The 16,332-nt window shown below is 48.7% G+C and overlaps 1 protein-coding gene across 1 annotated transcript in view; it reads right to left on the minus strand.

Annotated features, from left to right (window-relative positions):
• GAA (alpha glucosidase) overlaps window positions 1-16,332 on the minus strand; it is a 446,470-nt gene that overhangs the window by 326,529 nt on the left and 103,609 nt on the right. The window contains exon 6 of the mRNA XM_086931052.1: window positions 4,817-4,936. Within this exon, the coding sequence (XP_086787178.1) occupies window positions 4,817-4,936 (120 nt within the window). The remainder of the gene's footprint in view (window positions 1-4,816; window positions 4,937-16,332) is intronic.

Raw genomic sequence — 16,332 nt, forward strand, 5'->3', positions numbered from 1 at the left:
TGGTGTAGGGGAGCCCATTCGGGGTTGCACTATGTGGTGTAGTGCGGGGTGAACTGCCCCAAAGTCAATATGACATTGAGCTGTGGGCACAGTTAAGTACTAGCGTAGTGCCCAGAACCCTAGTTCATTGGTTCGATTCCGTATGGGCCACTTTGGTTTGTATTTGCTATTTCAGCCACAGGGAGGAATAGGAAGGCACGAGTTGCTAAATTTAAATATTGCAGCAGAGAGGAAGTGTTCCTTGTCTGTGAAGCATCGGAGAGTGAACGGGATGCCTTCCCGTCCCCCGGAAAGGGATGGATTGCGCTAGGAATATTTGTTACGGATGAATGTACCAGCACAGTTAAGAAATACTGTGGGAATGAATTTAACCACTCTTGTGCTCTGGTATCGGAGGTAGGATAGCTTAGTGGCTTTATGCACCTTTGGCAGTGAACCGAGTGCAACGTTTATGTCATAGGTTAACAGAACGGGTGTTCCTTCCCCTTTCCCAGCCTTTTACCATGTTCAGTTATACTTCTTATTAGCATTGGCGTTAGATAATTAAGTGTTTTAGACGTTGTGTCGAGACTGCTCATGATAAAAGTGCACACATATTTTAGGCAAGCAGAAGGTGTTACTTGAGGCATTTTCTCACACGACTACCTTGTTATTTACCAGCACCCCACAGTCTGTAATGAAGGGAACGTTGTACTTGTCAGCCACACAGAAAGTGAAAGTGATATCAACGGATATGAAAGAGGGAAGCCTCCCCTTGGATGCCCAGTTGTGGGAATGGGGTCCAAAGAAAAGAAATCCCTCTCATGTCAAGTCAAGTCAAGTCAGAGAATTTGTATAGCGCACTACATACCCAGAGGGTCTCAAGGCGCTTAGGGAGGGGAGGAGGATTACTTGTCAAATATCCACGTTTTAAGTTGCTTTCTAAATGCTAGGTGGTTCTGGGAAAGACGAAGGTAGGAGGGGAGTGAGTTCCATGTTTTAGCTGCCAGGTATGAGAAGGATCTGCCTCCCATGGTGGTCTTGTTGATGCGGGGTACAGTGGCGAGGGCTTGGCTGGAAGAACGTAGTTGGCGGGAGGGGGTGTAGAAGGATAGTCGTGAGTTGAGGCATTCTGGTCCGATGTCGTAGAGTGATTTGTGTGCGTGGGTTAGCAGTCGGAAGGTGATCCTCTTATTGACGGGTAGCCAGTGGAGGTCTTTCAGGTGGCCAGAGATGTGTTCGTTACGCGGGATGTCTAATATGATCCTGGCTGAGGCGTTTTGGATTCGTTGGAGTTTCTTCTGGAGTTTAGCGGTAGTACCTGCGTAGAGGGTGTTTCCGTAGTCCAGTCGGCTCGTGACCAGAGCATGGGTGACTGTTTTTCTGGTTTCGGTGGGATCCAGTGAAATGTTTTTTTGAGCATGCGAAGAATGTTGAAGCAGGATGAGGATACGGCGTTGACTTGTCTGTTCATTGAGACTGAGGAGTCCAGGATAACGCCTAGGTTCCGTGCGTGGTCTGTCGGGATGGGTGCTTTTCCAAGGGCTTCCGGCCACCAAGAGTCGTCCCATGCAGAGGGGGATGTGCCTAAGATGAGGACTTCTGTTTTATCTGAGTTCAGTTTCAGACGGCTCTGTTTCATCCATTCGGCAACTTCTTTCATTCCTTCGTGTAGATTTGATTTGGCGGTGCTGGGGTCATTGGTGAGAGAAAGGATCAGTTGAGTGTCATCCGCGTAGGAGATGATGTTGAGGTTGTGTTGGCGAGCGATGGCCGCAAGGGGGCTCATGTATACGTTGAAGAGAGTGGGACTGAGTGAGGATCCTTGTGGTACGCCACAGATGACTTCAGTGGCCTCGGACTTGAATGGTGGAAGGCGGACTCTCTGGGTTCTTCCGGTGAGGAACGAGGTGATCCATTCAAGTGCTTTTCCTTGTATTCCGATGTTTCTGAGGCGTTGTAGAAGGGTGCTGTGGCAGACTGTGTCGAAGGCTGCAGAGAGGTCGAGGAGGATTAGGGCGACTGTGTCTCCGTTGTCCAGTAGAGTTTGAATGTCGTCAGTTGCTGCGATGAGGGCGGTCTCAGTGCTGTGTTTTGCTCGGAAGCCGGATTGTGAGGAGTCGAGGGATTTGTTGGCTTCGAGGAAAGCTGCGAGTTGGTTGTTGACAGCTTTCTCGATGACTTTGGCTGGGAAAGGAAGGAGCGATATGGGGCGATAATTTTTTAGTTCGGTGGGGTCCGCTGTGGGTTTTTTCAGAAGGGCGGTGAGTTCAGCGTGTTTCCAGCTTTCCGGGAAGGTGGCGGAGTTGAAGGAGCAGTTGATGACGTCTCGGAGGTGCGGTGCTATGACGGAGTCTGCTTTGTTGAAGATGTGGTGGGGACATGGGTCTGTGGGGGATCCTGAGTGGATAGAGTTCATCAGGCGGATGGTGTCCTCAGTGGAGATTGGGTTCCAGTCGTTAAGGGTGTTCACGGGGGGAGAGTGTTCAGCATATGGTTGGGTGGGTTGGTCTCCGGGTTGGTTGTCGAAGCTGTTGTGGATGTCCGCAATTTTGTTGTGGAAGAATAGAGCCAGGGAGTCGCAGAGGGCTTGAGAAGGGGTGATGTCGTTGGAGTTGGCCGAGGGGTTGGTGAATTCCTTGACGATGTTGAAAAGTTCCTTGCTGTTGTGGGCGTTGTTGTCTAATCGATCCTTGAATGCTGTTTTCTTAGCCTTTCGGATTAGTTGGTGGTGTGTGCGGGTGGCGTTTTTGAAGGCGACCCTGGTGCTGGTGGTTGGGTCTTTTTTCCAGGCCTTTTCAAGGGAGCGGCAGAGTTTCTTGGACTTCTTAAGATCATCGTTGAACCATGAGGCCTTCTTGCTGCCAGGTTTGCGTTGACGTTTTTTCAGTGGTGCTAGGATGTCGGCGGTGTTGGATAACCATAGGGTGAAGTTGGCGGCGGCTTGGTCTGGGATAGAAGAGTGGGCTGGGGTATTTAGAAGGAGCGATGAGGAGATCTGGTCGATGGTGATTTTGTTCCAGTTTCTTTGCAGAGTTGGTTGGGGGTGGTTGATGAGTTTTGGCTTGTTGTAGGTGAAGTGAACGCAGCTGTGGTCAGTCCAGAGGAGATCCGTAGTGTGGCTGAAGGAGACATGATTGCTGGAGGTGAAGATGGGGTCGAGTGTGTGACCTGCGATGTGGGTGGGGGAAGTGACCAGTTGTTTAAGTCCGAGGTTGGCGAGGTTGTCCAAGAGGGTGGTGGTGTTGCGGTCGTTGTTCTTTTCAAGGTGAAAGTTGAGGTCTCCCAGAAGGATGTAATCGTTGGAGGGGAGCGAGTGTGGAGTGATGAAGTCCGTGATGTCTTCACTGAATTTTGCGCGGGGTCCTGGAGGTCTGTAGAGGAGGGTGCCTCTGAGTGTGGTCTTGGGGTCGATGTGGATCTGGAAGTGAAGGTGTTCAGAGTTGGCGAGATTGGCGTCAGAGCTGGTTGAGATGTGGATTGATTTTTTATGGACGATAGCGATTCCTCCTCCTGTGTGGCCGGTACGGTCCTTGCGTGTGATCTTATAGTCTTCAGGGATGGCAATGGTGATGTCTGGGGCGGAGGAGGCGTTCATCCATGTTTCCGTTAGGAAGGCGACGTCCGGAGAGGTGGTGTCTAGTAGGTTCCATAGGTCAATGGCGTGCCTGTGGACCGATCGGGTGTTGAGCAGGATGCATTGTAGGTGGTTGGGGTGGGGAATCTGTGGTGTGGTCGCAGCGGAGATGTTGTCGGTGCCGATGAATTTGCAGGAGTAGCAAGAGAAAGGTCCATGGGTGTGTCCAGGAGCGGCTTGGACGCAGTTGAGCGCGCGACCGGGGTTAAGGGCTAGGAGGGTGGCGGCATCGTAGGTAATGCGGGAGGGCTGGGCAGCGCGAGGACCAGGGGGTCTGGCGCTGGGCGCGGTCCAGGCGCGGACGGGCGTAGACGGGCTTACCTTTGGCGCACCTTCGGCGCGGATTGGGCGCGGTCGCTGCGCGTGAACGCTGCGCGCGGGAAGAACTGTCATATATGGATAATGGAGGGGGAGGGGCGAGGGCGTCTCAGCTGGGAGGCGGGGCGGGCACACGAGGACTACCACAACAAACAAAATGGAGGCGGAGGGGGGGGCACAGCGGAGCGCTAGCGGCAAACGCGCTGAAACAAATTTAAACAGCACAGATATAATACACAAAGCGCTACTACAGCAAAGCGCTAAGCCAGCATACAGCACGTGTGAATATAAGGCAAAGTAATCAGCAATTCAGCGCTACGATACCAGCAGTCTGCAGGGACCCTGGGAGCGACCACACAGCTCGTGGGAGAGGAGCGAGTCACGGCGCCTGTAGGGAGGTGAGCGCTATTTCAGGACAGTGGGAGGGCGTCTCAGCTGGGAGGCGGGGCGGGCACACGAGGACTACCACAACAAACAAAATGGAGGCGGAGGGGGGGGCACAGCGGAGCGCTAGCGGCAAACGCGCTGAAACAAATTTCAACAGCACAGATATAATACACAAAGCGCTACTACAGCAAAGCGCTAAGCCAGCATACAGCACCCTTTTAATAATGTTTGTCAACGGAACGGGGGGGGGGGGCCTCCGGCACTCCGGCAGTCCCTGGCCATAGTGAAACAGCAATACATGACACAGAACAACACTGCAATGCATGGCACAAAAGAGCACTACACACGCTGGATAATGGCACACAGCGACATCAACCACTACGAGGGGCAGCATCACACATACAGGAGCCACAGACTGCAAGCTGCGTCACTGCACATGCGCAAAAGGTAAAAGCAGAGAACTCGTTTTGAGGTGTAAAAGGGAGGACTTCTCACCCGTCACGTCCAGGAACTGCCGCACCACCGCCTTCGGGTGAGGGCCCAAGAAGACGTAGAAGTCCAGGATGCCCCCGGTGGTCCTCCAGGTCAGCGCCGGGGCCGGCTGCAGCAGCACGTCTGTAGTGGAAGAATGAAAGGGAGGTCACACAGGAAGTGAACACATGTGTCATTACTGTGGCGCACACAGGGGCGAGTTCAGAACGTTTGGAGCGTTTGTAAATGCTTACGGGCAAGATACATTGCAGAAAGGTACACATTTAAGGGGCCCAGTCAATAACCAAGAGGTCGGGTTTGTCTGGCGACTGCTCACTGGGGCCAGTGGCCCCCTAGTTGCCTGAGGTGTGGCCAGGAAGTGTGAATATCTGCATCCAAAGTGTGGTTACTAGTGGCTTCCTGGACTGTTTATTTCTCCTGCTCTTCAAGATGGCGTCTGTAGCATGGCATGAGTCCTACGAATCTTTCCTCACATCTGGAGGTGTTTACTGGGCAACACCCAATTGAAGCAACTCAAGGAGCCTTTTAGGGACGCTGTAAGGCATGGGTACTCACAAACTTTCTCTCAGGGCCAAATTTACAGTGTGGTGTGTGTCAGAGGGCCGCACTGGTGGGGGCGGGGTCAGTGGTGGAGGGTGCGAGCTAGATCAACAAAAAAACCTATGACCATGAGGTTGATCACAGGTCCCTGCAGCAGATGCCTTCGTCCACTGAGCCACCGGCATACACACATCTCTCTCCCTCCCTCCCTCCCTCCCTCTCTCTCTCTCTCTCTGCCTCCCTCTCTCTCTCTCTCTCTCTCCCTCTCTCTCTTTCCCTCACTCCCTCTCTCCTCACTCCCTCTCTCCTCACTCCCTCTCTCTCTCCCTCACTCCCTCTCTCTCTCCCTCCCTCACTCCCTTTCTCTCACTCCCTCCCTTGTTCCCTCTCTCCCTTCCTCCCTCCCTCTCTCTCCCTCCCACCCTCCCTCTCTCGGTCTGTCTCTCTTACTCCCTCTATCTCTCTCTCTCTCACTCCCTCTCTGTCTCTCTCACTCCCTCTCTCTCTCGCTCCCTCTCTCTCTCACTCCCTCCCTCTCTCTCTCACTCGCTCTCTCTCACTCCTCCCTCTCTCCCTCTCCCTCCCTCCCTCTCTCCCTCCCTCTCTCCCTCCCACTCTCTCTCCCTCTCTCCCTCCCTCTCTCCCTCTCTCCCTCCCTCTCTCCCTTGCTCTCTCCCTTGCTCTCTCCCTCTCTCCCTTGCTCTCTCCCTCTCTCGCTCCCTCTCGCTCCTTCTCCCTCTCTCGCTCCCTCTCCCCCTCCCTCTCTCCCTCGCTCCCTCTCTCCCACGCTTCCTCCTCCCTCTGTCTCCCTCCCTCTGTCTGTCTCTCTCTCACTGCCTCTCTCACTCCCCCCTCTCTCACTCCCTCCCTCTCTCACTCCCTCCCTCTCTCACTCTCCCCCTCTCTCACTCCCCCCTCACTTCCCCCTCCCCGTCTCCCTCCCTCTCTCACTCACCCTCTGTCACCCTCTGTCATCTCACCCTGCCTGTGTGTCAGCCTGGGCAGAGACAGCTTCCAGGCGCACACACACAGCCGCACCCAAGCACTTCACAGGTCATTAAAGGCCATTTGCATACTAATGAGGCTTTGTTGTATTACACCTCATCTTAGGCCCCTGCAGCTCCATTCTGGCTATGCGAGAATCGCCCGGCCCCCACAGAGCAGCAGAGACTCTCAGAGTCACGCTGCAGCAGACACTCTTTAAAAAAAATAAAAAATACATGGGTACATGGTTTGCAAGGTCTGCGGGCCGCCCCCGGTCCGCGGGCCGTACTATGAGTACCCATGCTGTAAGACACCAGCTGTGTCATGAACTTAAACCTCTCTCACTGACAGCCAGCGACTGGTTGGGTGTGGTTCGTTGAATACATTATAAGCACAATCCTACAAACTGATTCTGCACTCAATGCATTTTATTGATTAGTATTTTTAGGAAAGCTGAGTTTGTTACAGCACATGATCCACAGAGATGAGAAGGACCGAGGTCGACACCAGCTGTCTTCAGGGGAAGCATGAAGAGACCCTATGACAGCTAAAGATAGTCAAATCCTGCCGTTGTTTCGGCCTCTAATGTCCTCATGGCAAGATCCTGCAGGATTGAATCTGCTGTTGGATCCTGCCAAGAGTCATGCTGCTTACGCATGCGAGGGAAAGGCTGGGGTTCTGCAGCAGCCTGGTGCGCACGATTAATGCTGTAGTCTCCTCATTTCACTGAAAGAGAGTGCTCAGGGTGTCGGCAGGCCTTTAGGGCCACAGCTGCATGGCTTAATGCTAGTACCAAACAAGCTTTGCTAGAATAAATCGGCTTTAATACTGAGCTGTTCCAAAGACCCACCCTTGATGCTGCATCATCAGGATGGCTTCAGGCATGCTTACCACCTGTAATCCAACGTGCACGCTTCTCAGCACAACTCCCATGCCCATCCCACACTAGGACGGGCACCGCCCAGGGATATGGAGGTCAAGAGGCCTTATCTGAACTCCTGTCCTCGTGATGCATCACAAAGAGGTAAAAGAAGAACAACCTGCCCAGTGTTAGCGAGCCCAAGACAGTGAATGAATAGCTCTTAGCTCACTCAATGCCCCTGTTGGGGAGTTTATTATGAGTGTGAGGTTCTTTAATTTCGACTCCATTTTACATTTGCCGCCATTTTGTGTTGCCTTTACACAGGCTGCATGATGAAGGAAGTATCTCTGCCCTTTTGGACTGCAACGTGTCGAAAACCCCCTCCGTCCTTGTTTTGAAACCAATCTCAGACACCAGCCGGCCTAAATAATCCTTGTCTGGACTACCTAATCCCTGTATCAACTATCTGTTAGCCTTTAGTATTCTTCTCTTGCCTATCTTATTTTTTTGGCCTTCACCATTCTCTCCCTGTGTTTTCCCATTTCACAACCTTTCTTTTGAAGCATACAGACATGTCCTGCCATTGCAAAACTGAACAATGGGTACCAGTATTGATTAACTCTCGGGAACTGGATAACACACAACATGTAAGTAGATAGCATTCTGGTTACGCAACACCTTGTTTTCGAACTCTTCTGATTGGCTAAAACTTTGTACATTGGGTGTATGTTTGTACAGATTTATTTTTGCTATAAAAGACTGTGAGCCACGGAGTAAAGTGGCAGTCTCCTGAGAACCTACTTGATGTACTTCTTGGACAACTGTGCTTAGCTGCAGCTAATAAAACTTGGTTTTCTACGCCAACAGAGTATTCTGTGTCTCTGTGCAACAAGGCAGATGAACTCGAAGATTTCAGGCGTGCCCTGCGCCTCCAGACCCAAAGGCCTGGTTCTTCAATTGGCAGCCCAACGTGGGGTGGCTTCAGAGGTAGCGGTTGAGCCCAAGGATCGTGAGGAGCCCCGCAGGAAAATTCCAAAGGAGGCACCCCCACACCAGCTACCCCTGTATGTCGAAAAGTTGACCGATGGTCTTTTGAAGTGTGGCTTCTCCTTTCCAACGGCTGCTAGTGACTGCTGCCCTGACTGCTGTCCTGCCTTGATCCCTTTTGGTGATGACTGGTATTGCGAGACGTTAGATGGACCTCTGTTGGCTTAAGAAGACATTTTGTTAAGTATTCGTGGGTAGCGCCCACTTCTTTGTTTTTGGGTTCTTTGATTCAATTTTGCAATAATCGAAGCCAAGGGGTGAGTACGTTTGTGCTGTTTTATTTGATTAGCCCCTTGTTGTTTGCACAGGAGCCAGTGAAATAACAATGCCTGGTTTCAGTAAGTTTAGGAAATTGTGTTGTTTTGGTTGCGATAGGGATTCCCGACTGGAGGACTCTTGTCCAGTTCCTCCGGTTGGAACTCCTACTTATGAGCTCTATTCTAAACATGGTGTGGGACCCATCACCTTTAATGAAGTGTGGGTCCGCTATACAAAGAAAGATGGTGTTTTGCAGTGGCCACATAATGGTAGTTTTGATCCTGATATTTTAGACAATTTAGAAGCTACTTTGTTTAAAAGAAAAGCCCGGCGGCTATGTTTGACTCTATTCGCCTTTGGCGCAAGGAAGCCAAACACAAAAAAAAATTAAACAAGCAAAAAGAGATAGGAAAGAAAGAGGCATGACTGTTATACAGGCTGCCCAACAGTTTAAAAATGATGAAATAGATTATGCGATAGAGGTTTCAGATAGGCAACATCGCATGGCGATTGATAAATGTTACCCGGTGCTGCCAACTTCTCCTCCGAATCCCGATGTTGATCCTGAGAAGGATCCTTTAATGTCCCACTTGTTAAAATCACCTCCGCCCTATGTGCAAAGTGCTACTGCACCCCCGTTTTTGCCACCCGTCCAGCAACCTGTTATTCTACCACCAGCCCCAGCTCCTGCACCTCCACCACAGAACTTTGTGGCACCACCACTCCCGCCATTTCCTTTACCTCCAGCTCCCTTGCTTCCAGTTCCTCTGCCTCCGACTCCTTTGCCTCAGCCTTCTTTGCCCTCAACTTCTCTTCTATCTGTTGCTTCCTCTTCTGCTCCATCTCATGCTTTATCCCCTGTTCGTTTGTCGCCTTCTCCCTCTGTTCGTAAACCGATGATTGATACAGTTTCTGGCATTTTATCTCCTTTCTTTGGGTCAGTAAGTTTGACTCCTGTTCTTCCCCGTAGGCAGACATGAAGCTCACTCCCAGATTCCCAAGAATGAGATGCGTTAATGGGTCTTGCTCGCAAGTGGATCCTGAGTGATTTCGAATATACTGTTCGAGATATCATGGATACTTTTGAGCAGTGGGTTGCCTCTGTACAAAGATTCGTTTTCAATGCCATGTGTGACATTCTAGGTCAGGAATGGGAGGCTACAGGATTGGGTTTAGATCCCACGGGTTTGCTGGATATTAGGACTGATTTTGATAAGGGAATTATTGTGGGTCCTGAGGTTGAGAATGCTCTACGGACACTTATCACTTTTAGATCAATGTTCTTTTACCGGTCCTTGTCTGAACCTGATCCTTCTGTTAGACGTAGACTATGAGAGAGGTACCTCCAGTGTGGAGAGAAGCAGTTGGAGCCCAGGATTATCGTAAATATTTAATTTACCGTCTTAATTTCTATGCAGGTAAGTACTTAATCAATAATAACTCAATCGGAAAAGAAAAAAACAGAGTCCGTGGTGTTAGAGTTCTTAGGGGTTTTATTCCTTAAAAAGGAATCGTTCCGGAACTGGATATCATGTTCCTGCAACCACAAGGGGTTCAGGAAGGGATAGAGCCGGGATAGAGCGCGCTATATTTTATTGACAATACATAGCTTATATACTTAATTCACATCATAGAAACCAATATAGTGGGCGTAACAGCTGAGAGAAGACAAGATAACAGCATTCACGTGGTAGTGGTACGTAATTAGAAGGCGTGAACTAGAGGTGTGTGCTAGAAACGTCACAGGTAGGTGTCACAAATGGGTGGCACAAAGCAGAAATGTTGCAATGTCAGCAGAAATCGGAGGCTTGGATGCGCGCGCACCTGCATGACGTGTGATTGACGTGAAACTGGAGGGTGCAGGGGACTTGACATTTACACTGGCGGAAAGAGACAGAAGTCTGGCATGTCAGATCAACTCGTACTTCTATCATATCTGATATCTGATGTTTGGGAACCATACTATCTAGAGGGAAAGGTCTCTGGGGCAGAAGTTATTCTATACTGACTGTGAGTGCGTGTATAAGCGCCTAAGTGTCTACATGAGAATGCGAGGGGCAAGGGCCTACCATGGTAACAGAGCTATGAATTACTTGCATGGAGACAGCGAGGCCGGGCCCTGTGCTCTGCAGCTGGGAGGATGTTTACTTAAACTAGTAGGCAGGAATGTATTTTCGAGGAGCGGAACAGATAATTCGAAGGTTGAAGTCAGTCTTGGCAGGCAGCAGGCTGAGCTAAGCGCCGGGGCCGCACAGAAGTAAGTCAGAGGTCACGGGTACAGAGACAGCCTGGGCTGAAGCTTTCGGAGTCAGAAAACAAGAAAAAGAAGCTCGATGGCAGAATTCAGGCCCTACTTTGCCAGAGCTGAAAAACGTGTAAAGTACACCACAAAAAGACGTTGGCATGGCATACTTAGGAACGGACTATTCAACCCATTCAGGGTGGGTCTGAAAGAGGACATGTTAACGTTGGACGCAAATGTATTTGCGTCTTCATAGCTGGCACAGGAGGGAAGTTACATGCATTTTAAACTGACACATGGAGACGGTGGGGTACACGCTAGGGAACACAATCTTGACCATAAATTTATATTTCCTCATTCCCTCCTTGTTCCCTACGGACCCTTCATGATATATCGATCCTCATGAATCGATCAGTTTGTTCTTGTAACATCATTTGTTCTTCTTTCTTTCTTTCACGTTTTGAGAGAAAACTGGAATGTTCAATGCACGAAGTGGCACACAGTCCACATATCGCTGGCCCACACTGTAGGCACAGGCAACAACTGAATACTATGACTAGGCCAACACCTAGGAAGGATAGGATCTTCCATCCCCAAGCAGTTAACGTTGTCCAGAACCAACCGGACCAAGTCCAGGTGCCTGGATTCTGATGTATCAGATTGGCAATCTTATGAAGACGTGTAATAGCTTGATATACTGTAGGCGCGTTTTCTGGGATGAAAATACAGCAACTTGACCCGATGACCTTACAAGCTCCGCCTCTGTCTGCCAAGATGACGTCAATAACAAGACGATTCTGAAGAACAACAATCCGCATGGCGGACTGCTCCTCTGTTAAGTTACCTAGGGCGGAGGCAGTTTCATTCACTACTGCTTCAAGAGTTCTAGTTAATCTGCGAATTAGTTTGCTATTTTGGACGGGGCCTGTGAAGAAAAAGAAACCTTTATTGAAATCTGTGTATTGCTCCCATGCCGTTTCAGTATAGTCGACAATCGGGAGATCTCTTCGGAGCCTATTCTTTACTAGATTTGTATTTCTGTGATAGTCAGGAGGAGCTAGAAAAACAGGTGGCAGAAGGAATGCAATGTAACAGGTACCATCCCAATCTGGAGGTAAGCGTATGTATGCGGTATGACCACAAACAAAGTAGGAATGACGAGTAGCTCTAAAGGAAGATTTGCCTTGATCACTGAATTCGACCACAGTAGTACATTTACTATGACCTAAGTGTACTGAACCTTTCTTACTGACACATAATTCACCAGTGACTGGTAGTACTGACATAGCGGGGGGAACTGGAGCAGCTTCGGATTCAACAGTAAGAATCATAAGGTTAATTGTATAATTACCTAATCCATATACTTCGTTTTCTAGGTCAGTTCCTATTCTAATGGGGAGTCCCTTCTTGTCAGGATAACAGGCATTAAGCAGAACTAAGTTCAAGTTTCCCCAAACCCAGCTCCCTTTAAAAACAGCAATATCAGGATCTACGGAATTTATTATTCTAAACCAGGCACCACAGGAACCATTGTGAGTGAACGGGTACGGGAAGAGGGGCAGAACTCCCTTGTATTTCTGGTAAGGAGGAAGTCGGCCACATATCCAGCAGTTTGTAGCATTGTTAGTCTGATGGGAGTGATGTAACATACTAATGAATGTGTTGTTGCGCAGCGCAAGTCTGTAAGAAAGTTCATGGGGGGTAATTTACTAAAAGAATGTTCAGCAGAAACATTGTAAGCAGATTGTTCACGCTTGAAAATAGGGTAATAGATAGGAAGCAGTATACTTGCAACAATAATCAGAATACTTAGAAAAAACATAATTAATAATGTCACTATACAGTGACTACGGAGTGATTTGCAATATGTACGTTTCTTGAGTTGTCTCTCTCTCTCTCTATCTCGATCTAGGGGGTACATGTCAGAAACTATTTAACCGATTCACCTAGGGGAGGACTTAAACAATTAAACTGTCTGACTTGCTAGATCGGAGTTTAAGTTTATACTCCTCTTGGGGAGTTGTCTCTTGTTTCGGAATTTTAAAGTCACTAGGCTCGGTACAGTCTTTGGAAGGGGTGGACGAGTCTGGGTCTGGTTTCAGTTCGTTGCATTGTTTAATATGGCTCGTGTGGATCCACCCCTTTCTGCCCTCCACTTTTACTGCGGTCCTCGTAGTAAGAAGGACGGTCTTCGGTGCTTTCCAACGGGGCTCCAGCGGACTTTTCCCGTCAAAGTTCCTAATTAGGACCAGGTCGCCGGGACGGACTTCATGCGGCTTTACATCAGTGTTGTCAGGAAAGGCTGCGGCAACCTGTGAACGACATGATTGGAGTGCAGACATCAAGGAGGCAAGGTAATCTGTCAACATATTACAATCAACATCGGTAATTTTCTTCGGTATGGGCGTCCCCCACATATTCGGTGGTCTGCCAAAAACCACTTCATACGGGGATAGTCCAGATCGCGAGTGGGCGACCATCCTCATATAAAACAATGCAACTGGCAGGGCGACTATCCAGTCGACCCCCTTCTCTTTACAAACTTTAGCAAGACGTGTTTTTAATGTCTGATTATGCCTCTCTACAAGGCCAGCGGCTTCGGGATGTCGGACACAATGGAATCTCCACTGATATCCTAGCAGCAAGGAAACTTGTTTCATTAATTCGGATGAGAATGGTTGTCCGTTATCTGAGTACACGACACGAGGCAAGCCGTACCGTGGGAAAAATTCTCGAACCAGCTGCTGGGCAGTGGTCGGAGCAGTGTAATCTGGGACTGGATATGCTTCGGTCCAACGGGAAAGTGCACAAACAATTACGAGGACATATTTGAATCCTCGACAACGGTCCATCTGGATATAATCCATCTGGAGTACTTCAAAAGGGTGATCGGGAGGATGAAATCCACCTTGCTCTACAGGGACGCTTTTACCTGGATTGAACTGACAACAGATCATGCAAGTACGCACTTTCTGTTTTGCTGCTGCTCGTAAGTGTTTATTATACCAGAGATTCTGTAAACTGTCTAACATTGCTTTCTCTCCTAGATGTGCTGGACTATGTGCTGTATTGATTATGACTTGAACCATAGAGTCGGGGAGAAACCATGTAGATTTTCCCTTCGTCATCCATCCTTGATCTGTCTGGATCCCTCCTAGTTCGGTCCATTTCTTTATTTCGTCTGGGGTAGCATGTGTCTGAATATTGATTACATCTAGTGTGGGATCCCTAACAGTCATACAATGTGTCGGTACTATTGTCTTTGTCACGTCAGTTGTCTGAGTGTGAGTCAATGCTGTATGTTTTGCTGTCTGGTCTGCCAGGTCGTTACCCTGGGAAACAGAATCTGTAACTTTAGTATGTGCTTTACACTTCATGACGGATATACCTGAAGGCAGATGTATTGCTTATAACAGTGCTTGAATGAGGGGACCGTGCTGGATCTTGGCACCATGAGAGGTCAAGAAACCTCGTTCTTGCCATAACATTCCGAAGTCGTGTACAACTCCGAAGGCATAACGGGAATCAGTGTATATGTTAACATTTCTGTTTTTGGCTAGTATACATGCTCGGGTCAGAGCAATAAGCTCTGCCGCTTGAGCGGACAGTGTGTCAATACGATATGTTTCTTTGACTTCCGTTTCAGTGGTCACGGCATACGCGGCCACTAATTCTCCTGTACTTGTTCTCATACATGAACCATCCACGTAAAGTGTCAGGTCTGGATTTGTCAATGGAACATCGGTTAAGTCTCGTCGGGGCTTTGTTACTGCATTAATGATCTCTATACAATCATGCGGGGCTGGATCTGTCATAATTGAAGGTAACAATGTTGCGGGGTTCAGAATACTGCAGCGTCTGATTTCTATGTGTGGCTGGAATAGTGTTAATTCATAACCTGTCAATCGTGCTATAGTCAAGTGTTGAGTCTGGGTTCTGTTTAAAAGAACCTCTACAGAATGTGGAACTTGTACTGTTAATTGATGTCCTAAAACAATTGAATCGCTCTGTCTGATTGCTAGTGCTGTTGCTGCTACTGACTTCAAGCACGCAGGGAGTGCCTGGGCTACTGAATCCAATGTACTTGAAAAATAAGCGCAAGGCTTATGTGAACCTGCTTGATCTTGAGTGAGGACAGACAGTGCTGTACCATCACGTTCTGTAACAAAAAGTGTAAAAGGTTTGCTGTAACATGGTGTCGCTAAAACTGGTGCTTGACATAAAGCTTTCTTTAATTCTTCAAAGGCCTGTGTGTGTTCCTGAGTCCAAGGGAGGGCAGTCGAAGTCGCTGCCTCCTGTGTTGTCAACTGAATGAGTGGTTTAGCTAGAAATGCATACTGAGGAATCCATTGTCTGCAGTACGAGGTGAGGCCTATAAAGGCCCGCACTTCCTTTTGTGTCTGGGGTTGCGGCATATTTACAATTAACTGGATGCGATCAGGAGTGAGCTGTCTCCCCACTTTGGACAGCAAGTGACCCAAGTACACAACTTGCTGAACACAGAATTGTAGCTTCGAAGGAGACACCTTGTGTCCCTTGTCGGCCAGAAAATGTAAAACTGTCAGTGATGCTTGTTCACATTCGGGTTCACTTCGTGCGGTGATCAACAGATCATCGACGTATTGCAGTAAGGCGGTGTTAACTGGCATTTGAATACAATCTAGTTGTCTTTTCAGTGCTTGGCTATAGATGCTGGGGCTTTCTGTGAATCCTTGAGGTGCGCGTGAAAATTTGAAACTTCGTCCATTTAAACTGAATCCGAAGAGATATTGGCTCTCTGGATCAATCGGTACACTGAAGAAGGCGTTCTTGAGGTCAATTACAGTGAAGAACGTTGCTTCTGAATCAATAGCAGTCAATAAGGAAGAGATATCGGGGACCACAGGATACTGTGGAACAATGCATTTATTCAGTTCTCTCAAATCAATCACCAGCCGATATACTGGCGGTGCATTGGGATCAGTACGTTTAAGAATCGGAATGATAGGGGAATTGCAGATATTGGAGTCGGTCTCTACGACCACTCCTTGGACAATGAGCTCTTCAATGATTTCCAGTAAAGCCACTACAGCATCAGGCGGTAACTTGTATTGTCTGATTCTTGGTAAAACAACACCTTGTTTCAGTGTAATACGGTACGGTGTGATATGCATACAACCTACATCAGTTGGGCCTTTTGCCCACAAGTGAACTGGTACATTTTTCAATCTGACATCAAACTCTCGTAATACATAATGACCCTTGAAATCCCGCAGAAAGAGTCTAACTCCCTCCGGGGAACAACATATCACAGCTCCTAGAGCCTTCAATGTTTTGATACCTAACAGATTTTCTGGACATGATTTCGTAAGTAACAAGTCTGTAACACGTGATAATGGACCCACAGCCAGGGGGACTGGTTCTGATACCTCATTTACAATAGGCTGTCCTGAAAAACCAAGGGAAACATTCTGTGAGCCTGAGAGGGGTGCCCCTGGGACTTCGTCATGGCTGATTGTTGTGCGGCTTGCCCCTGTGTCAATTAAAAACTTTCTGTCTTTTCCCAATACTTGACTGTGTACATAAGGACCCTCTTGTTCTACAGGA

The sequence above is a fragment of the Lissotriton vulgaris genome, chromosome 7, assembly GCF_964263255.1.
Source record: "Lissotriton vulgaris chromosome 7, aLisVul1.2, whole genome shotgun sequence".
NCBI lineage: Eukaryota > Metazoa > Chordata > Amphibia > Caudata > Salamandridae > Lissotriton > Lissotriton vulgaris.